Source organism: Xenopus tropicalis, chromosome 8 (genome assembly GCF_000004195.4).
Source record: "Xenopus tropicalis strain Nigerian chromosome 8, UCB_Xtro_10.0, whole genome shotgun sequence".
Taxonomy (NCBI): domain Eukaryota; kingdom Metazoa; phylum Chordata; class Amphibia; order Anura; family Pipidae; genus Xenopus; species Xenopus tropicalis.
In genome coordinates this window covers 67,005,392-67,029,735 of record NC_030684.2, presented here as the reverse complement: position 1 = coordinate 67,029,735, position 24,344 = coordinate 67,005,392, and the positions used below count along the sequence as shown (strand labels likewise).

Genomic DNA, 24,344 nt, shown 5'->3' with positions numbered 1-24,344 from the left:
CTTTTCTCTTTTTTTCATTCTGTAACCTGAATAACTCATATGCTTTAAATCTGAACTTTTTATGGACGATTTTGCTATTTAAATCGTAATTTTCATTTATAAAATATAGCTTTATCTAGCATCCAGTGCCAGTAGGTTTAGAATGTTTGGTAACATGTCTCAGAATCTTTGTTCCTAAACCATATTAAGGACGGCATACCTGCGGGTTGCATTGCTTGCACTGATAACGAACATGATTTTCTATGGCAGCTGCAGACATTATTAAAATAAATAAGAACATGATTGTACAAGTGGTGCTTTTTGGTGCTAAATGTATTGGCGCCTTAAAGGTGTAGTGGTTCTCCCCTATTCTACTTTCTGGTATTTCATTATTAAATCAATAATACCCTTTTTGGTAGTTATTTAACAAAATTGTTGCACTTTAATGTTATCATTCATTTATGTGCCAAAGTATTGTGGGGCAAAAAAGATAATTTTGAGATCAATGACTTTACCAATTATTACAAATGCTAAATTTTTATATTTCATTTAGCTTCAGCTGCTGCTTATATGTACAGAGGTGTCTTCTTTATAGAGAGGCAGATTTCATTACAGCTGCTAACGTAAGCTGTGTAGATGTTCACCTTCCATTCTGAATCCCTGTTTATCTTCTGCTCCCGGTTTGAAGTCTTATTGTCAGGCAGCAGCCTCTTGAGGTCAGCAAACGGAGCCGAGAACTGCAGAGTTGTCCCAGATGGACACCTGCATGGCTGGCTTCTCTGTCAGTACTTTAGGCAATTTGTGATCTGTTCAGGGGGAGGGGAAAGCATTGAATTAGATTGTTGATAGCGTCCCTACAAGGACTGCTATTAGGAGCATGCTTCTCTGTGCTTCACTACTGCAGAAGACAGTGAGATATTCCTGAATACACAGCATGGTTACCGTGTGAGATTTTACCCTGCCGGCATGGGAAAATGACTAGGGAAATGGCAGCCAGCATTATCTCATTTTATTAAGGGGACATGCAGAGATGTGCAGCCATTCAGATTTGTATTTTTTCCATTCCAGTGAAGGATTCAATGGGACTGAATTTTTGTATGCTTTTCTCCCTTTCATAATGGCAGTCTTGCATTGTTTGACCAGAGCTTGCTCCAGAGGAAGACAGGCTGCTGAATTTAGCCACTGATCACTAACTAGCCCTGGCCTAAGGCTATGCTGAGATTTATATCCCATTTGTATTGTTGCAGCTCAAAAGAAGAATGTTCAGAGGATGACAAGTGTATTCTGAGTAGGTATGTTTTATTCTCTGCAAATCCTCCTTTCTACTCCCTTGAATCGCTAGAAATTAGGCAAGTGCTTTAGGTGCTGGATGAAAGTGCTGCAGTGTCCGTTGCAGAATAATAAGCATTCAAATTAATTTCAATGTATTTTCATTCGGTATCATTTTAGCTGCTCAGAGATACAGCTGCATTGTCCTGCTGTTTGCAGTGCAGTTTTTTTCCCACTTTTTTTTTTTTCCTCCTTCCTACCATCCACTGCAGTCAACGCTTCTCTAACGAGGTGGCACTATTGTTGAGGTAGAACGATAGACTCATCATATCGCTTTAGGGGACATCAGGATTTAAAAAGCGATGCCTGGCAACCCTATTTTACAGATTGGAAGCATCGGTTCGAGGGCATTGGCAGAATCATTTGCTTGTTTGCTGAGCAGCAGCCTCCACTGCTATGTCAGTAGTGTGTGGGATGGAAGTCCTAGTTGGTAGTCTGTTATGGAAACGCTGTTTACTGTTATTGTAGTACCGTGGTGACAACATGCCATTGAAATGGAAAACGAGCTCTCCTGCTATCTGGAAATTCCCTGTTCCTGTGCTTAAAACATCCAGGTCATCGCTGCTTTCTCCAGCATACATGTAAGTGAGAGACATGCGGATGCCTAAGGTGGGCTTTCTTTCAAAAGAATACCCCAGCAACATTTTGTAACACATTGCCATGCTTTGTGTGTTAGATCTTTCATTATATAATATAAAAGTATAACCTTTTCCAAATGTTACAATTTTACATTTTTGCAGAGTGTGTTTGTTCTAAATTTAAAAATACATCAAGCATCACAATATCATTTATAGCAGTTACTGGGTATTCTGTATTGGAAAAAGGTCCAGCCTTAAGATTAGTGGTCTATACATAAGTTTACCTACATTGGTCCCTTTAGTGTCTAACCTGATTGTATAAGGTGGAACCCTATCATGTTGGTAAATGAAACATTTTTATTTTCTTTGTCTTTCCTTTGGCAAACCATAATTGCAAGTGCTTGTACAATGATGTTTCCAGTCTGTGTAGTGTGTAAGCAGCCATTAATAAATCATGTTGAATCATGATTTATAAGATGTGACAAGGTTAAGGGATCTTTTCAACCTTCTATACAGCATGTACATGTACATCCTACATTTTATATTGTGCATGTTTTCCGTTTGTTTGTATCCTGTGAATACTTTTTTTTTCATTTAAATGTATTATATAAACTCTTTTTTGCAATAGTTAAATTGCATGCTAGGTAATTATTTTTTGGCTGTATAGTTTAGCTCTCTAAGGTAAAAGCATTAATTCTTTAGCAGTATTATGCTCCTGTGAAGAATGCTTATTAGCAGATGGATATTTGCAAATGAGAACATAATGTTGTTCCTTTTAATCTGCCCATAGATATTCTGATAGCAAATACTTTCTTAATCTTTAATGTTTCGTCTGACTTTCTACATTACTATCTTAATATGACGCACCCTAACAATATGCAGTAAAACATATTTTGCCTTCGTGTGTTTCTATTCCTTATAAAAGCTATAAACTTATATTCTAGTTCTTCACTTACAGGGCACCATACTTAGTGTGCGCTAACCATTTCTACATGTAACACATTAGCTTACTTGCAGACACAATACTGTCACTGAGCAGTATCTTCACTCTGTCACTCTATCAACGACGGTTGAATATAAAGTAACCTAGTGTCTGTATTGAGTACCCTGCTGTGGACATATACAGGATAGGCTAAGATCACCATGTACTGAATACAGATTGTACATTTACTTGACTGGCAGTATGTTTTAAGAAATTACTGGTGGTTAACTAATTCTGCACTGTGGGTAATAGAGATGTCATTACAAAAGTATTATAACTAAAACTAAATTATTTGACGTAAGACTGAGATAGTCACTGTGCCTGTCAGGACTGTCACAACCAATTTTAGTTGCTTGTCCTCTGCTACTGTGCTCATGGCAGGGTATTTCTGGGCTACTGTGCTCATGGCTGGGTATTTCTGGGCTACTGTGCTCATGGCAGGGTATTTCTGCAACACGTTAGCTCAGATTTAATTAGCTTTTAATCCTGGGTGTACTCCCCTTCCTTTATTGCCATGGGTCTGCTTTTCTATAGCACATTTTGTATAGCATTGCCTCTGAAACCTGTGCAAACTATAATTTTATTACATATTTTTATACTGTCCCTCAATAAGATGTTTATAAAGAAAACCAATTTTTCTGCCATAAGCATACATATGTTTCTGTTGTCTATTTTAGCCCTGGATAAATAAAATATATGGAGTGACTTTTTTGACGAAGACCCTGGGTTGAGTTGAGAAACTCATTGTTACCTCTTTCTGTATTAACTAATTTTTATCTTGAAGCCTAAAACTAAGATTATTCAATTTCACTATTTGCTAGTATTGCATGCATTATGTGTAACTATCAACACTTTTTTTGACCCTTAGAAGGTCTGATAAGCTAACATTGTTTCTAATACTGTGACTTGTCCTTTGTAACAGAAGCAGGGCATTTGCCAAAATATTGCTTAGTGCAGGCACAGCATAAAAGTAGAACTTGTATCAGACACAGATGGACTGGATTGTTCTCCTGGGCCTGCTTTCAGTGCTTTCTGTTTCCAACTCATTGAGTGAGTTAACTAAAAGCCAAATAGGGCTGCAGTGTTTTTAGAGAAGAACTAAGTCCTATTAAAAGGAGTAGAAGTGTCTGTATTAGATCAGAGGTTCTGGAGCACCATAACCAGTATAATCTGTGCCTTCAAAGCTGTTTACAGCAGCTACCTGTCTTTGGTCTTATTAGGCCATCTTTTAGGTGCCAATTGCATAGCTGCTGACCACCTATTTATTGTGAAATCCTGGGAAAATTATGGTCGCCCAGATATATTTCTGATTGAGGATAGGCCAGAAAAAAATTGAAAATGCTGAAAAATACAGCCTGTGGGGACATTGTCCTCTCCAGATGGATATCCATGAACTCTTAGTAATCTGATTGTTGCCTAAGTTCACTTGTGTGTTCACCCCCCCACAGTACACCCACTCATGTTTCATTCCTCAGTGCGTCTGTTCACACCATTACACTGAAAAATGAGCAGTTAACCCTTACATTAGTCTGCGGGAATGCCTTGGTGACCTGAGTGGGGATTGGGGAAGCTTATTGTGGGGGCATATGGGGTGACATCACTACATAGTTACACCATTTTATGGATGATTTCACATACATACAGTGTATCCTATCATGCAAGGATAGGCAGGCTGCTAGTGTATTTCTAATGTCAACAGGCCAACTAACACAGATTTATTACTGTTAAAGGGAACCTATTACAAAAAAACTTATAAAATGCAAACCACATCTTTTAACAACTGATAGACCTTCGCTACCTCTGTAAGGGAATCTGTACTTGCACAACCCACTGCTGTATTTTACCGGGTCGAAGGCGCCATATTGATCCTCCATTTTAGACTATGATGTCGGTCCTGGGCCATGTAATTTCGCACATGCACTGTTAATGAACACAAATAGTTCCTTGCTTCATTGACTTGGGAAGGGGAGAATAGAAGAAGCTGTGCCACAGAATACTAGTATTCCTATCTGGGTATACCTGGGGAAATACACAGAAAAAAAATAACCAGAAACAGAATTTTAAGGTATGGGTGACCACTTTTAAGCTTACTATATATGCAGCTTATTTATGGGGCCTCTTGACAGGCCAATTAAGTCTGCTGACCTTTGAAAGACTGTTTGGCTGATATCTAGCTGAAAATAAGCCAGAATTATTGAGCAGGTTTCAAAATTCTGATGGTCCCCACCAGCCAGTGATTAAATAAACATGATTTAGCCAAGCATGTGCATAACCAAATTGACCCTGCCAAACAAGAAAATCTATGGTCAGATTAATGCAACCCCCTAACCCTTTAAACATGTTAAACAGGTATGGGATCCGTTATCTGGAAAACCGTTGTCCAGAAAGCTCTGAATTACGTAAAGCCCGTCTCCCATAGACTCCATTTTAATCAAATAATTCTGAATTTTAAATTGATTTTCTTTTTCTCTGTAATAATAAAACAACACCTTGTAGTTGATCCAAACTAAGATATAATTAATCTTTATTGGAGGCAAAACAATCCTACTGGGTTTAATTCATGTTTTATTGATTTTTTTGTAGACTTTCGATATGGAGATCCAAAATACAGAAAGACCCCTTATCCGGAATACCCTTGGCCCGGAGCATTCTTGAAAATGGGTCCCATACCTGTACTATGATACACAGGCCATTGCCTGTACATTGTGCTTTTAGTGTTTTGGTCTGTTATTTCTGTGACATTAAATCCTTCCAGCCAATTTCCATAGACCTATCCTGCCCTCTTTCTCCTTAGGAACTGCTGGGGATCCCAAAAAAAGGGATAACTGGGATGGATCGCTTAGGCTGTCTGCCAGCTTGCATGGTTTATAGGCCAGATCTGAACACTTCTTGTTTCTTTATTTAGATTTTATTTTCTGTATATCATGATCTGTATGAATTAAACCTTCATGGAATCACACACACTGAGATGACAGTGATGTGTAAGTATCAAGACTTGTGCCTTGTTTGATCTGAATTAGCAACTGTGTATAAATAGTCAGTTTCTTCACTCTTGAGGAACCTTTGTGTGCTTTATCCAGGGCTGAATTGACTTGCTGGTTACTGAAGCATGGGGAAAGCAAAAGAATTGTCAGAGGATCTGCAAGCATAAGTAATGCAACTTTTTACATTGGACAAAGAGAGATAAACAAATAACTTAAAGATTTGAAAATTTCAATCAGTACTGTTCAAACTCTGATCAAGAAGTGTGTAATTAGTGGTGCTATTAATACCAATCCACAGTCGGGTAAACCCAGAATAATTTCAGACTCAGCTGCCTGACCTTGAACCACTTTGCAGTTTATGCTGCACAACCCACTACTTTACAGGACATGAAGGCTTTTTGCCAAGAAAAATGGTTTGAAAATGAGTTTTCCTGCATAAAACATAAAAATAAAGGGCCCCATTCACAACTATCACAAAAGACTACTAGCTATCATTAATGCTAAACTGAGCAATACACAATATTATGAAGTAAAGGTATGCAAACTTTTGAACAGTACCATTTTTTTTTATTTCATTTATCTCTATAGTTGTATAGTATAGTTGTAGGATTGTGCTTTTCTGTGATGCCTAATAAAGGTAGTTTCATTTGAATCGCATGAAAAAATTAAAAAATAACTTTTTTTTTTTTTTAAATCGTCCAGATCTTGCATACTCTTCTGCCAGGGGTATGTAAAGGTATAAGCCTAACTGTATACAATTTAAAAATGTTTTTCTAAGGTGCTTAGGCACGTGCATTACTAATTTCTTCTAGTGATTTCAGACGTGACCATATCACTTCTGACAATCCAGCAACAAGCATGTAATTCTGTGTAGCACAGTTCTGCTAAATTTATGACAAAATATGAGGACTTGAAAAGCAAAAGATAATCATTTTGAAATGTTTTTTGCAGCATTGTCAGAAGTGATATGGACATGTCGAAAAATCTCTGAAAGAAATGCACAATGCTGCTAATCCAGGCTGTCAGTCCAAACAAGCAGATCTGAGGGGTCATGAGGGGTAGATGTTTATTTCCTTTTCTCATCTGATGATGACCCATCCAACAATCAAAAAGAGGCATCAACAGATTTAAAGATTTACAGTCTGAAAACACAGACACATGGGGGCTACACATACTATACTATAAGGGGGTAAATATGAACCTTGACCGTGTAAAAAAAAAAAAAAAAAAAAAATTTACAAAGTGGTTTTAGGTAAATGGCTCACTTAAAGAAAAAAATATTTAGCACAGTGCTGCTAATTTTTTACACCCCAAAAGAAAATTGCAGTGCTCCTAACAGTATGAAACAGCCAATATAAAACCTAATGCAAATGTATCTATATTTGGAAAAAAAATCATTATATATCATGTCAACCTTTCTTAATATGGTGTTGTACCCTTCATTTTGTTTGAGGTGTTTTGTACCACTTACTCCTAATTTTATAAACAAACTGTTTTGTTTTTTTCTGCTGAACTATTAGTTGTCTTAGGGCTCTGGCACACGGGGAGATTAGTCGCCCGCGACAAATCTCCTGTGTCTCGGGCGACTAATCCCCCCCGAAATGCCATCCCACTGGCAAAAATGTAAATCACCGGTGGGATGGCATACGCGGCGGCGCGATTTCAGTGAAATCTCGCAAGTCCTCTCGAGGCAACTTGCGTGATTTCAGTGAAATCGCGTCGTCGCGTATGCCATCCCACCGGCGATTTACATTTTCGCCGGTGGGATGGCAATCCGGGGAGATTAGTCGCCCGCGAACAGGGAGTTTTGTCGCGGGCGACTAATCTCCCTATGTGCCAGAGCCCTTAGGGTGAAGACACGCATATCTACTAGTAGCAGTTACTTGGCTACTAAAATAGACCATGCTGATCATTTACTGATAACTGTCTTGTATGTTTTAGCAAAGGCAATTCTCAGTGTTTTCTGGCTTATGGGCTGTGGCACACGAGGAGATTAGTCGCTCGCGACAAATCTCCCTTGTCGCTTGCGAATAATCTCCCCGTGTGCCACAGCCCTTAGAAGCCATGAAACAGTAGCTGCTACTAGTAGCTCAGTGTATCAGTCCAAAAATATCCACAGAGACTACTGCAGTTAAGTGCTGTATAATAGCTCTCTGTACAGTACAGTGGTATGGGGTCGCCACTTCCAAAACAATGGATCAAAATGTGAAAGTGGCGGTGGTGGACTTTAGCAATTTAAAAATTACCATAATTTTGAGGCTGAGGTCTATTTTTAAACAAACTATTATCCATAAATAGCAGTGCATTACCAGCAAACTTAGGGCATAGGCTGAGCATGTATTATGTCACACTTTAGATAGAGGTCACTCAAGGGGGGTGTGCTGTGGCTTCATATTTAGCAACCCTATTAAACTGCTAGCATTTTCACTGCTGTAAATACTAAGGCGCACAGAACTTTTTTTTTTTTTGCAGGCTGAGAGAAGTATATCCACTTCTTTTCGCACCTAAGTAAAACTGCACTGAAAAGTTCAGCTTCCACCTCTACTTGGTTACAGGATGCAGAGCTAAGTGGGGATTGGGTTAAAAATGCGAAAACAAATCCGCAACTCGTCTCAGTGCCCTAAATGCGGTGCCTCAAGGGCCAACTACTTTCACTTAATGTGGTCTTGCCCACAAATACATCATATCCAAAACACAACATCCCTACCTGAAATACTCAATCCCAAGGTTTGCCTACTTGGCATTGTGGATGACATTACTCCCAAATCCTCTATAGAACACTACTGTTTTATGCCAGGAAAACTATCCTCTTTCAATGGATGGCACACTCTCCCCCAACAATTGCCAGCTGGCTCAATCTACTTACAGCCCTTCTGCCACTGATACAACTCGCCTACATAGCAAGAGGATGCCCTCAAAAGTATGACAAGGTATGGGGAACATGGGTTGAAGACATGGAGTAATGCCACATGGTCCTCCCTGGGAATTTGATCCTCCACTGGTAATCCCAAATCCTTCCCTTCTTTAACAGAAATCTGAACACTATTTCAAGTAGGACATCATTGATTATCTAACCCAATGTACCGTTTACATCCTGCCATGAAAAGAACACGCTTGTAGAACCAATGTCAATGTTTTATGTTTTATGTTACAAATGAATAAATAAACACCTTTGAAAAAAAAATGCGAAAGCATGTTTTTTCAGGATGGTCTGTAGAAGCTGGGTGACCATTATCCAGAATGCTCAGGACCTGGGGGGTTTTCGTATAAGAGGGCTTTCCGTAATTTGGATCTCAATGCCATCTATGAAAAATCATTAAAACTTGAATTCAATAGGATTGTTTTGCCTACAATAAGGACTAATTAGAGCTTAGTTGGGATCAAGTACAAGGTACTGTTTTATTACGGTGAATCATATCATTTTTAAAAATTATTATTATTATTGTTTATAATGTAGTCTTTGGCAGATGGCCTTCCCGTAATACGGAACTTTCTGGATAAATTGTTTCCGGATAACTGATCCCATACCTGTCAGTACAGTTTTAAGGAGGTACCTAAGGGCTAAGAACAGAGTAGCCAACGTTCCGTGTGTTCTCGCCTTAAAGGAAGAGTAACACAAAAAAAATGAGTGTTACATATGTAATAAACATGGAAAAAAAACCTACAGAAGCAAATGCCTAAGCATGCATTTGCTGGCATTAGTCTTTCTCTGTGCCTGCACCCAAGCCATTGCATGGTGGACGCATTGGCTCGGGCAAGCTGGCGCCAGCGTAGGGGCTGATTCTGCATTAATTTGCAGAATGAGAATCCGTCCCACCTGGCATTAGCCTTAAGGTTACCATACACCAGTATGAAACAAGGTTTCATACGTTATTCGGTGCATGTTTGGTAGGTTGATGAGGTGTCTGTTAGTAAAATCCTTGGATATCAGTCATGTTGTTGGTTGGCCAGGGTGGAAAATTTTGATTGGACGCCCAAACATGGGCAGTAGGTTCATGCTGAATTGTTAGACAGGAGTAGGATTCTACTGTTTCTACCTGCATGTCTGGCAATTCTTAAAACTTAATGTTAGTTGAGCGGACGTACAATCTTTCCTGCAACCAATTGTCACAGGAAAGATCGTATTGTAACGTGTATGCCCACTGTTAGTAAGTGTCTGCCCACATTATAGGGAAACCCATTGTCATATTACTGCTGTTTCCCTCTGTCAGAATGATTACCAATAATATATTAGCTGAAGGACTGTGTCACACTAGACACTGATTGCTGTTGATTACTTTTAGTGATCAAATGCTGAGACGCTCTCCAGGTAAATTCACTTTATAATCATAATTCCCACTTATTTGAAGACCATTCTGTAATAGTGTGGTAATAATTATGATTGAGAATGTGTGTGTATTTTTATGCTTTTTTAAAACGATTAAACTGTCATAAAGCATAGCCTAACTGCTTGGATTTAAGGAAAGTAAATACTTGCAAGACTATACCAGTACATAAGAGTATACTTGTTAATTTGAACAAGAAATTAAAGGGGCAGTATTACCCCTTTTTAATATGTGTAAAGACAGAGCTTATGATGAGCATGCTTTGTTTTGGTCCACTTTCTGTTCTCTTGCTCATGCTCTTCTGATCTCGCCCTTTTGTCCCAGATTTTTGTTTTGTTTCACTTTCTCCTAATTTTTAAGGCTGTGGATTTTCCCCCCCTTATTGCTCACATTCCTTTTACTCTACTGCTCTCGCCTACTAATTAATTGTGTACTCTTACCCCTTTTGCTCTCTTACCTCATTCTTCATTTACATCTAAGATCTCCTATTATTTAGCCTTCAACACTTTTCTAATAATTTCTATTTATTCTCAGTTCACACCTTTTGCTACCCCCAAACCCCTATTCTTCTCTGCTATTATTTTTCATTAATTGCCCCCTTAGCATGGCTCCTTTGAGGAAGCCAAAAACTTCCTGAAAATTAAATGATGGCAAAGTGACACACTTTTTTTTTAAAAAAAAAAAAAACCTGCACAGAGCATTGCATCACAGAAGGTGGACCTGAGGGTGGGTGCAGGGCCACTGATTGGACTTTTTTAAGTAACTAACTGTAGTAGAGCAGATAGAGGGGTTTCACAGCATTTGCAATTAGAGGCGAACTAAATTATTTTGTATTTGGTCAAATACTAAACTAAACATAAAACCTACTTTCTTAAGATTACAGCAAATTCTATAACAATTGCATAATATTAAAAAACCACCACCTTCATTTATCCAGCAATTTATCCTGATCTAGGTGGTGCATGGAACTTAAGGTGCAGATATAAGGTGCCAATTCAGCAGCTTATCTGCCTATGGATAGGCCTACACGGGGCCCAATGTAACTGTTATCTAGCTAAGAATCAGGCAGATATTGATGTGGCAGGTTTAGGCTAATGTTCCACGGAGAGATTAGTTGCTGCAATTTTAAAAAGCGAGTTCCAGCGCCAAGTTCCTAGTTTTGTCTCCTACATAGAGAAGAATATAAATTGCCAGTACCTAAACTGACGACACTACTTCAAATCACTTATCGCTCTTTTCAAGCGATTTTACAAAGAAAGCATCGTCATTCAAAACTATTGGAATCGCTGAAAGTAAAACCCATTGAGCGGGAAGTCGCTGCGATTTCCTTATTCCACTGAATGTAATTTGTAATTGTGGGAGGTGAATATGACACCTGGATCTGTGGGAAATAGAATCGCTCTGTTTGAAATTTTTGTCATGGCAAGAATCACATTGGAAAAAAAATTTGCTCGCTTGTGTGGTGGAGGTGCAATAGGAGAATGAACTGCATATTGCTGAGGCACAGGGTAATGTTTGGAAGGGAAGTTATTTTTATGTCTGGGCATGTGCTCATGAATGTACTCGTGTGTAATGTACAGCTTTCTAGCTGCCTTTATAAAGACTTGTTTGTTATTGTGCGAATGTTGCAGCCAGCTAAAGTGAGTGGCTCATTTGACTAAAGTGATATTAACACTGGTTTTTACAGAGAGGTATCAGAATGACTTTAAAATCCTTCAGAAAACAGTCAGATTAACTTTAAAAATTCCCCTGCCTATATGGCTATACAGCAAATTTGAGATACACTTTCAGTTAAACATAATCACTTCAGAAAAGGTCACCTGTGCTAATGGTGTTTGAAAAACCATTGCACATTTTTATATAGCTATGTAAACAAGCATTCTATAATACATATAATAACATTGCATTTGTGTCTAAGTACAGGGTGTCATGTTTGGCAAATTAGGAAAAAACCTGGTCAAGTTTAAATAGCATTCATTTTGCACCACCAAGTATCTGAAGTGCATTTATTGCAGTCTTATAACAGTGCTGGCCTATTGTTGGTATCTTGATGTTAGCAGAATGACAAGTGTGTGTCACTTTGGGAATCTAGTTTGTAGCTTGAAATCTGGCAAATGCAGCCAGAGCTGGGACTCATATTGGGGCCATGTAATAAAAATTCTTAAGTTTGCCAAAATCTAGTATACCATGGCAACCAATCAGATATTTGTTTTCAAACATTTGACCAGTAATAGCTACCTGTTTACTGGTTGTTGTGGTCTACTAGACAAGTAGCAATTGAAAAACGTTTTTTATTAACATTTTAGTTGTTAAAAAAGCTAAGCAAAGGAATTTAAAACCTTACTTGCTGGAGACCTTGGGAGTGGGTGAGTGTGGTCACTTATAGACAGTATTTGCTTTCAAGACAGAAATATAGCAGAAGTATAGCTGTGTAGTGCCTCAATAGCCTAAAAATACGTATTCAGTAGTATTGAGTACTGAGAGCCTAAGGTTGACGCTAAGGGCAGTGTCGGACTGGCCTACCAGGATACTAGGAAAACTCCCGGTGGGCCAAGGTGTCAGAGGGCCCTCCTGCTCCTGACCATTTGGCCTGCTTCATGGTTATTCCATATTTCTTAATAGGACCCCTGAGGTCCCAGTCCGACACTGGCTAAGGGGCAGATTTATCAAAATATGAGTTTAGAGCGTAATACATATAAAATTTACACACGTTCTGTTAATTTCTATGGGATTTAGAAGTGTATTTATCAATGTTATGTTATGGTTTAGTTGCAGCTATGCACTCTCTGTATCCCTGTCTTTTTAAATCTGGTTAAGGGCTGTCCCACATAAATCAAAACAATTGGGAGTATGGATGCATGAACTCCAAGATTTGGTTGAATCTCTGCACTGTTTGTGCAGAATTTTTAGTGTTCAAGTGAACCAAACCCAAACCCTTGAAGTTACATGACTTAAAGCAATGATGCAAATTTTAAAACTTTTTTTCTCAAGTTCTAATATGCAAATTATGGGTCTGTTTCTGTTTTGTATTTGGCCAAACCCAGAAATTATGATTTCAACTGGGAGGTACAGTTAGGTTCATAAATATTTGGACAGAGACAACTTTTTTCTAATTTTGCTTCTGTACATTACCGCAATGAATTTTCAATGAAACAACTCAGATGCAGTTGAAGTGCAGACTTTCAGCTTTAATTCGGTGGGGTGAACAAAACGATTGCATAAAAATGTGAGGCCAATAAAGCATTTTTTTAACACAATTCCTTCATTTCAGGGGCTCAAAAGTAATTTGACAAATTAAATAACTGGAAATGAAACGTTCATTTCTAATACTTGGTTGAAAACCCTTTGCAGGCAATGACGAGAATTATAATGGCGGCAAGCTGCCTGTATCGGTCAAAGGGGCCGATATCGATAGCTACAATCTGCCCGTGTATGGCCACCTTTAGTCAATTCTCCAATTACTTTTCAGCCCTTGAAATGAAGGGATTGTGTTAAAAAAATGCTTTCACAAATGCCTCACATTTTTATGCAATTGTTTTGTTCACCCCACTGAATTAAAGCTGGAAGTCTGCACTTCAACTGCATCTTTGAGTTGTTTCATTTAAAATTCAGTGTGGTAATGTACAGAAGCAAAATTAGAAAAACGTTGTCTCTGTCCAAATATTTATGGACCTAACTGTATGTTACCATGATACATTGTATTGGTAAACTACATTATAGAGAAAAATGTCACTATACTAATTAAATATTGCAAATGTTTTAGCACTTGTCCTGGTTTGGAGACCCCCACCACCATGTAAAGTGTTATATCTTCCTTTAGCTTTCATATGCAGTAATGCTTTTTTATACTTCATTGTGGAAAATAAACTGTAAATATCCGAAGGCTACATTACCAGTGGTTTAGAATGCAAAAGGTCCTTTTTAGCCAATTATAATTTGTCATTTCTAATGTCAATCTGTTACTGCTTACAAAAAAGTTCTCATTTTATCTTCATCAGATCTTTGGTGGAAGAGGAGGATCCTCATTTGAAAGTTTCTCTTGGTAACAACGATATGGGTGTGTCTGCTCACCTCCAGTCATCAAAGACAGGGACCACTAGGTTTTTCACCAGCAATACTCATAGTTCAGTGGTGTTACAGGTATGTCCAATTTTCTGGCTTTAGCCGTCCTTGAACAGATATTAACCATGATACTACTCAGAACATGTCTGTATTGTTTTACTACTTACAGAAAAGTCGAACTGTTAATTGTTGGTATTTTCAATTATATTTACTAATGTAATAAATTTGATTATGTCCCTTTCAGTACAGTTAATCTGACTCTTCTAGTTGGTTGAAAGGGAAAAGTTTTATGTAGGATTTTTTCACTTAAACAGATCAATCTCTGGCACATTGCTACACATGAGTGAATACAATACCAATGACCGACTAATTCTAATCAATACAGGAATTAAATGGGCCCTTGCTTGTTAGAGCTTACAGCTCTCTAGTGTAGAGTGTAAGAAGCCTATGACTGGGAGATAGAAAGACATATAATATTTTGTGAAAATTAAAGGAGAACTAAACACCATCGACTGGCCTCCCTTTCTGCAAACTCTTCACAAAGTTTATTCCTTTGACACATGTTCCTGTTTATAAATCTGTCACATACATACAGAGATGTGCAGCAGAGTTCACAGATGTCATCTTCTGCCTCTTCATTCAGTTATAGGGAGCCTGCAGGAGCATGCACATTTAAGGCTGCTCCCACACATAGCTTCAACTGCACAGGCTTCATGTTGGCAAACTTCAAGAAGAGGATCCTAATGTATAAAATTTGGCCCCTGTGAACTCTGCTACACGTTTCTGCATGTATGTGACATATTTACAAGCAGGAACACGTTTCAAAAGAAATAAGCTGTGTGAAGAGGTAGCATTGAGGGAGGCCAGTTGTGGGGGGCTCGAGTTTAGTTTACCTTTAAAATGGCCATATCATTAAAACCTAATAAATTAAATAGACTATTGACATAATTTTAGGGTTTGAGTAAAAACCCTTTGGATGATAGTATCCATTTAAATTTTTATAGAGTGCTATGAATGGTTATGCAGTTCCATAAAGATTTTTTTTTTCTCCAGGGCTTTGACCAGCTACGAATTGAAGGCTTGCTATGTGATGTTACTCTAGTACCAGGTGACGGGGATGAAATTTTTCCAGTTCACCGAGCTATGATGGCATCCTCAAGTGATTACTTTAAAGCCATGTTTACAGGTGCTTCTTATGTTTTTTTGGTTATGCATGCTAGTATTTGTTACATAGGTACATGGGAAGAGTATGTTGCTCACTGTGACACTTCTTGTCTCTAAATGCCTCATGTTACTTACCTTGGAGTTAAATTTTTATCTGTGTAGAAAGCCAGAGCCTATGACTGAGGAACTCTGCCATCCACAAAAACAAGCAATAACTGTGTCACAGTTATAGTGAGAGATTCTCACTGTAAGCAACCACTAGGGATTTTTGCAATAGGAAAAGTTTGATTGGACAATAAAGGACAAACGTGGTAAAGGAGAGATTTCGTATATGAAAACCAATTACTTGATATCTTGCATGTCCTTTCACGAGGCAGCTGTTAAGGTTTTAGCTTTTTATGGCATAGGGAAATTTCCTATTCATGTGAGGTCTAATAACTTTATCTCCTTGCATGAAAGAAAGCTTTATTGGCAGGGTCTCTGTTACTTCTCTGTTGCTATATAAGTAAGGCTCATGTAATTTAGATCTCACGGATATACAATATAAAAACATTTTTACCTCATGTTGTTGGGCGGAAAAATAATCAATGGGTTGGCAAACTTCTATGTCAATTAGGGATGCAACAAATTCAGGATTTGGTTCAGTATTCGACCAGGATTCGGTCTTTTTCAGCAGTATTCAGATTCAACTGAATCCATGGTCCTGGCCTAACCAAATCTGAATCCTAAAAATCACATGAGTCTTTATCATGTTAACACGTAAGTGCAACATTTTTTTGCCATATAGCCCTTCCAAATTCTAATTAGCAAATGCGGATTTGGCCGAATCCCTTATGGTGGATTTGGGGGTTCACCCGAACCCCAAAAACTGCATTCGGTGCATCCCTAATTACAATCAATCATGCTGTAGGTTATCTGGAAAAAAATTGTCCTGTATAAGAATGCCTATTTCTCATTACATTAAATTTCTTACAGCAGAGCCAGATGGGCAATTTTATAACTCCATTTTTAAAAGTCCTAGCCACTATATGCTTGATGCACTCTTGTGTCTGGATCTACAAATCACAAATGTATTTACAATTCACAATTCATTTTACACTGTGATTGCAATCAGTGTGAAAGTAAACTAAAGCACTCCATTGCAGTTGAACTGTGACTTTCCCAGGTACAGAAATGGGATCCGTTATGAGGGAAGCCCATCTCCTATAGACTCTGTTTTAAGCAAATAATTCAGTTTTTTAAAAATAAAACCGTATCTTGTACTTGATCCTAACTAAAATATAATTAGTCCTTATTGGATGAAAAACAATCCTATTTGGTTTAATTAATGTTTAAATTATTTTTGGTAGACTTGGGGTATGGAGATCCAAATTTCAGTACCTTATTCAGAACACCACAAGTCCCAAACATTCTGGATTACAGGTCCAATACCTTTACTCAAAAGCAAAATGGTTCCTTTGTTATGTGGATTCACTTGAAGATCATATTTTCTTTGTGGCATATGCAGTACTACACCTCAAGCCTTTAAATCAATTTTGCTTCAACTTTACCTAACATTAATATTTGTATATGAGAGGCTACAATGAACTATGTATCTTATTTATAAAAGTTTAAGAATAATTAAAATGTTTATTGATTTATTGTCTAGGTGGAATGAAGGAACAAGACTTAATGTGCATTAAATTGCATGGTGTAAACAAAATTGGATTGAAGAAGATTATTGATTTCATTTATACTGCAAAACTTTCCCTGAATATGGATAACCTTCAGGATACCTTAGAGGCAGCAAGTTTCCTACAGATCCTTCCTGTGCTGGACTTCTGTAAGGTGTTTCTTATATCTGGGGTAAGAACACAATATTAACAAAGCAATTTGAACCAGTTAGGCATGGTATAGAACTAGACATGTGGCACTCAAATCTCTTGTTTGGTCATTGAAGGCAATGTGAAAAGTGAAGTAACCAAGTCAAACAAACTTTGTCTCACTGTTTCCATTTCAATGGCACACTTAGGTGGTTGGCCAGCCAGAGTCTATACAACTATTTTGGTGAAACTGTGCCTTCCTGGAGCACTATTGTTGCATTGTGCTAATCAGGGAACCATGCCCATAGGGAAAAAATACTTAGTCAAAAATTAAAATTACAATAATGTGTTAATCCCCCTGTAACAAATTCTATATGCCAAGCAACAAAAACATAATATTTACAATAATCATATAATTATTAGTTGTCATATTCAGTGTGAAACCGTTACATTTTAAAATCCCACTTTATATTCATACAATACATATATAAGCTTTCCAGATTGCATATCCATCCATTTTCCTTTATGTATAACAGGGTGTCCTCCTTACCTTTCCCCACCCATTCTTTAGGTTCTAATTTAAAAAAAATATATATTTTAGATGGTTAAACTCCCTTTGTGATAGCTGAATTCTATTTATTATGACAGTGTTCCTATGTTGCAACATAGTTAATAATAGGGGAAAATGGGTCTAAGAGCATTTTCAGTAGCTGCTGTGCTTTCCCACATGCATCACAGTAGTGCTTTATTTTAGGATTTCCAAACAGAAGCTATGAAGGATTAGTTCACAGCACAGGTGAATCTGTCAGAATTGCCCACCCACTTACTTATTCACTTTATTCTTGTTAATAGAAATCCTGAAATGTTCAGTATTTTTGCTCCTTTAGAGCAGGATAGAAAATTATTTTTTTGTTGCATGCTTTTTTTGTATGTAGTATTTTCTGTTTTCTTGTGACATTAGACACAAGACACAGTAGTTTACACTGTTTATTTACCCCTCTCTGTTGTTCTATGATGAGCTATATCCTAATTTGTATTAAATAGCTTACACAGGTAGGATTGTCCAGTTTTGGTGATGTAAAATTCCACACACTGCACAACTAATTAGTTTCCTATATGTATGGTGTTCATAGCTGCAAGGAAAGCGGTACAAAAAGCATATAATTAAATTAACAATCTTTTTTTACAGAAACAAATCTGCAGTATGCTTTTGACACTTTAAATGCTATCCTGCTTTTATTTATCCTTTGTGTTTTATTCAGATATTAAGAGGTAATAGAAATGTAATTTTTGTCTTGTTTTACTGCTGTAAAGGATTTATTTTCTTGCCTCAGGTCATCTCTCATAGTCCTCAAGTACAGTTATAAGTGCAAAATAGGGGATTCAGATTGAACATATTGGTTTATAGTGGGAAAAAAAACACTCATGGATAAAAGGAACATCCCACATTTTAAAGTTGCCAGATTTTTTTCAGGGGTGTCTCCAAAGTAATTGAATTGCTCTGATCCATTGTACCATTTGCTGATGGATTCATTAATAAATGAAGTTCAGTGGTTTTAGGCTTAGAATAACTTATATTCTTCATGTTGATGAAGGAAACTGTGTGCTATCATTGGATGACTGAGGTTTTGATTGATTATTTTGTGATGATGTATACACCACTTGAAGATGTGAATTCAGTATATTTAGAAAGACCATGAATTTAATGCCTTTATTGACACACTGCATCGACTATCTGTAGTAAACGTGTATTTTATTTGGATTGCAGATTGACTGCTCTATTACGTTTTTTCCACTGGACATGAATATTGACTTTTTTAACTGTATGATAGGAAACTGATTGCTTGTCATACCATAAAGATACCTTTTTCTAGTGTAGGCTGAGTCATTAAATTGTATTTCGGTTTGATCATTCCCCAACTTCAAAGGTTTCTATTTGAAGAGAAATAATTTGCATGGCAATGTCTCTTGATGCCAGGAAAATTGTTTTGTTAGAATAAATTGCAGCATTTGTGACACATGATTTCAATATGAAATTCTGTTGCACTATACCATTAAAACGAAATATATAAGAATTCAGAAAACTCACGAGACTTTATAGTTGAATTTCCCTTCGAATTTTGCTTTTTTTTGTTGTTTTACCTAGGAGTGCAGAACTGCTTTACCAAAGTACCAGTCATTATCCATCCATGAACAATACTGGATTCAAGCTAGTGAGTGACTAGTTGCAGATAGGTTTCTGGTATTGGCCATTCTTTAATTAGACAAGCACAAATATACAGTGTTCATGTTTGTTATGATTATAAATATTTTCTTATAAAAATATATATTCTTTTAATTATTAAATATCTGTAGTTAATATTTATTTCTTGCACTAAATGGCAATATCTGAAAATGAATTTCTGTAACAACCCCCAACCCTTTTAAATATTTGCTGAAATTAGTGATCAAATATTTATCCCCTTGTTATATTGGAATTATGGTATGTATCTGTGTCAAGCAGTTTTGCAATATTTTTTCTAAGCCAGCTTGTTCATTTTTATTATTTTTGTTTGTTTTTAGGTTACACTGGAAAACTGCGTTGAGGTTGGTCGAATAGCAAACACGTACAATCTTACGGAGGTTGATAAATATGTAAATAACTATATCTTAAAGAATTTTCCAGCATTATTAACAACAGGGGAGTTTGTAAAACTCCCATTTGATCGTCTTGCCTTTGTGCTTTCCAGTAATAGCCTTAAGCAGTGTACTGAACTGGAACTTTTCAAGGCTGCCTGTCGTTGGTTACGGTATGAGGACGCTCGAATGGAATATGCTGCAAAAATAATGAAGAACATTCGTTTCCCACTAATGACACCACAAGACCTTATAAACCATGTCCAGACTGTGGATTTCATGAGAACTGACAATACTTGTGTAAATTTACTTTTGGAAGCTAGCAATTACCAAATGATGCCATACATGCAACCTGTTATGCAGTCAGAAAGAACTGCCATTCGCTCTGACAACACCCACTTGGTTACGCTGGGGGGAGTTTTAAGACAACAACTAGTTGTTAGCAAAGAGCTAAGGATGTATGATGAGAAAGGACATGAGTGGAAATCCTTGGCACCCATGGATGCACCAAGATACCAGCATGGAATAGCAGTAATTGGGAATTTCCTGTATGTAGTTGGTGGTCAAAGCAATTATGACACAAAAGGGAAAACGGCTGTTGATACAGTATTCCGATTTGACCCACGTTATAATAAATGGATGCAAGTGGCATCTTTGAATGAAAAGCGTACTTTTTTCCACCTAAGTGCCCTCAAAGGTCATCTTTATGCAGTTGGTGGTCGGAATGCAGCAGGTGAACTTGGTAAGTTATTTTTTCTGGCTGTTTTATGACCGTATTCTTCTAGTTGTGTGTCCTGCTTACCGTGCATCATTATAAATATTACCATGTTTAAAAGTGTAGTAAATTGCCAGATAAGATCCAGGGATGTGTTGATTTTGATTGATGGCTGCCAGCTATTTGTCTTTATAGCACAGTGGTTCTGTGGATAACTTTGCTGCTTTACAGTGGTTGGGTCCTGGGTTCAGTTGGTGCTTTTCTTCTAGGGGAAACATTTTCTGGCCTGGGGACCTGTCTATTCTAGCACCACACCTCCATTATATCAGCATTGCAGACGGCTACCCTGCTTTCAAGATTGATAAATGTTATATAGTGCACTTGCACAAGTCTAGTGGTCTTGCTAGAGCACTGAAAATCCTTGGGGAAATATTGGCAATCTAGCAACACTGCACATAGGAAGATCTCCAGGTCGGTGCTTTTCTGCCTGAAGGGAGCACTGGCCCAAGGGAAGCATTTTAGAGAAATTTATTTACTGGGGTGGGGTTGCCTAACATATTGGCAGCCCTCCACTAATTAGACTTTATGATAGTGTTGCCCGCAGTAAAATCTGGGCAACTGCATGTGATAAAACTCCCCGAGCTGCTTTCCCACCAGCAATAAAGTGAATTGCTGGTGGGATAGCATACACTGCTCTTTGCCTTCCAAAGTCATCAAAATGTTTTCAGTTGTGGATTTAAATATGTGTCAAATATTTGAAACGATTTGTAATAACAATGCCTTGCATAAAATTGTGTTCAGTTTTTTAGTGTACTATTATGATGGTGAGTGTATATGTATATGATTTAGAGTCTCTATATGGTAATTTCCAACATTGTACTGGGGATGCTACAGCATTATTGTTTATTTTAATGGAGCTTTAATCTACATTTTTGTCTGCTGCTTTCATTAATACTGTGAGTTAGTCTGATCAGACATGCTTTCTCCAGCATGAGACTACATGTTTGGGTGTCATGACCTACCTAAAGAGTTTAAAAATAAAAAAATAAAAAATAAGGAAATGGTTATTGCAAAAAAAAAAAGTGGTATGAAATTATCTACAGAATATGTTACCAGAACTGTATAGATCACAGTAGTACCTCCCTTCATTTTTTTCATTTTTAGATTGTCAGCATAAGCATATAAATTAGTTTGAAGTGATCTAACAAAGATAAATGTTGTTTTTAGGTGTTAATGCATCACAGAACTGCTTTGCTACTACTTACTATTTGCCAAATAACTATATTGACCAACATGTTAAAAAAAAGTGTGCTCAACTGACATCAATATACCGTATTCAGTTAGGATGTCTTTGGAGTTTTCAAGCTTGTAAAATGACATTGGTTCAATCATGCGAATGGAATGGTGTCTGTACTATTTAGGGAAATCGTGTCAGTATGGGAAATTCAATCATGTTCACTGTAAGGGACGTAAGCGTGGTATGTGAGAAATTGGCTTTCCCATTTTTGTAGCAGTGAAGAGATTAAGGTTTCATGTACCAAATAAGTTTTAGCTCTGTACAGTATGAACCTTGGCTCTGAATCTGCTGGACCAATATAAACAGAATTTGTATGAGGGGATTGCTTGCCAGATTGTTATCTTGAACCCCAGCAATGAAGTGGGTTATATTAAAGCAAATTGCCTGAAATATTCCTTGTGTTATCTCATTGTTGAATAAGCATAGTGTTAATTTCTGGTCTCTCATAGAGGCATGTTTGTTGTAATTAATTCATGGTTTCTAAGGCTAATGGCACATGGGGAGAATTGGTGCCTGTGGTTAAATCTGGGCTACCACAGGCAACGGATCTCCCTGAAATGCTTTTCAACAAGCAATAAATCACTGGTGGGAAAGCATATGCAGTGTTTCTTATGCAATCCCCATAATGATATACTGTCATGAGATGAACCTATTTATCTCTGGAGCATTGATTTTTATTTTATATAAATAAGCCATGGTTTCCCTTTGTGCTGTAGTACAATCGAAAATTTCTTGCAATAGTACCTAGAGTTAGACTTGCACACAAGACCTTCTGAACCTGGTGCCTTGGTTGTAGTCTGCTATGCAACCTGTGCCTTTTCCTCTATTTTCCAGCTTAAATGGCTGCCACCGTGACTACACAGCAGGGAATTTATATAAACTATAGTAGTCTTTCTGAAGCAAACACACTAGTGTACCAGTGCAGGGCAACAGTACATTTTAATTTTTTTTGGTGTTACATGTGGATAACAGTCAAGGTGTGTGGGTTGTTTTGTTTTTTTTTTTTACTAACATTTGCTCCTATTTGATGATGCATTTCTAATACCCTATTCAGTGTTGCAAAGGGCACAGAGATAATATACTGTTTTATGTAATGCCTAATCCTATTACAAATTGGAGAAGGAATTGGCAAGGTAAGGTTCATTGGACTTCTAACAGCAGCAATATTTGATATATTATCCAGAATGCTTGGAACCTGGGGTTTTTCTGTAATTTGAATCACAATAAATTAAACCTTAAAACATTAAATTAAACCCCATAAGATTGTTTTGCAAAAAATATGGATTCACGCAGCTTAGTTACCATTAAAGGAGAAGGAAAGGTAAAAACTAAGCTTTTTCAGAAAGGTCTATGTAAATAAAGCCATAAACACTTACAGTAATGCTGCACTGAGTTCTCTATCAAAAGAAATACTGGATTTCTTGTCTATTTTTTTGTAAACATTATGTTCCAGTGTCTGACTGAAAAAATCCTTAATTCCCGTGGCCAGAGTCTGCACAGTTCTCTCCTCTCTCACCTTGTTTTAGGCGGCACTAATGTGGCAAATCTATTGGCAGTAAAATACCAAAATGACTTTCCTTCTCCTTTAAGTCCATGGTACTGTTTTATTATTACAGAGAAAAGAGGTTTTTTTGTTTGTCTGTTTTAAACTTAGAATTATTTATTTGAAATTAAGTCTATGGGAAATAATTTGAAGCTGGATAATGGGTTTCTGGATAATGGATCAACATTAGTGCACATAAGTTCTTGTGTGCATACAGTTTAAAAGAAAACGAGGGTAAAGATCATATCAGTATAAGTCAGTAATATCTTTATTCATGGTAGCTGAAAACAGCAAGAGAATAAGTATATGTTAGACCTTTAAAGGAGAAGTAGATGTTATAATCACAGGGGTTCCAAATGTTAGGTACTCTCAAGTGATTATAACTGCTTACATGAGAACATGGTGCACTACAGCACTATCATAATCTTCTTCCTGAAGAAGAGTCAAAAGCCAAACATAGAACCAAAAAGCTGGCTCTACTCTACTGCACATGCACACTCAGCTCAGGGCCACAGCGATCCAAGAAGCACAGGAACATTGCCATGTGGTACTACTGTAGAACTACCAGTTTCCAGTGAATGGGCACTGGCACATTGTCTCAGGTTATAGGTATATAAAGCATTGTTGTCCAGGCAGAGGGTGATTTTTTTGTTTGGGGAGGCTAAATATGGGACAGAATGACCTAAATTAAATCTCAGACTGCAGATTTTCTGCTGTCATAAAATGAACCCCACAACTACCTCTCAGTGCCTACTGACCTCCAGGGAGAAAACTAGTCACACATGCACTTCGAGGTTCTAACTCACTTCATAGGGGTTCTCGATCTATTTGTGTTCATAGATGTTCCCCTTAATTCTAATGAAGGGTCATATTTTTGTGGGGTGTCAAAAACAGAGCTTTATGGGATTATGGGAACTTTCTTTACACAGCTCAGAGTTTTTTCTTCCTGTTTGGCTTCAGATCTTCTG

At 37.4% G+C, this 24,344-nt stretch overlaps 1 protein-coding gene across 3 annotated transcripts in view; it reads left to right on the top strand.

Moving 5' to 3' along the window:
• The window catches only part of klhl13 (kelch like family member 13), a 46,613-nt gene that overhangs the window by 9,660 nt on the left and 12,609 nt on the right, over positions 1-24,344 (top strand). The window contains exons 2-6 of one of the 3 annotated variants that reach the window (XM_031890388.1): positions 1,227-1,271; positions 14,176-14,317; positions 15,293-15,425; positions 17,052-17,248; positions 19,768-20,563. In XM_031890388.1, coding sequence (XP_031746248.1) covers positions 1,227-1,271; positions 14,176-14,317; positions 15,293-15,425; positions 17,052-17,248; positions 19,768-20,563 — 1,313 coding nt within the window. Of the gene's footprint in view, positions 1-1,226; positions 1,272-1,676; positions 1,890-14,175; positions 14,318-15,292; positions 15,426-17,051; positions 17,249-19,767; positions 20,564-24,344 lie in introns of those variants that run through there. The other 2 variants (XM_031890387.1, NM_001008094.1) reach the window with 2 other exon arrangements.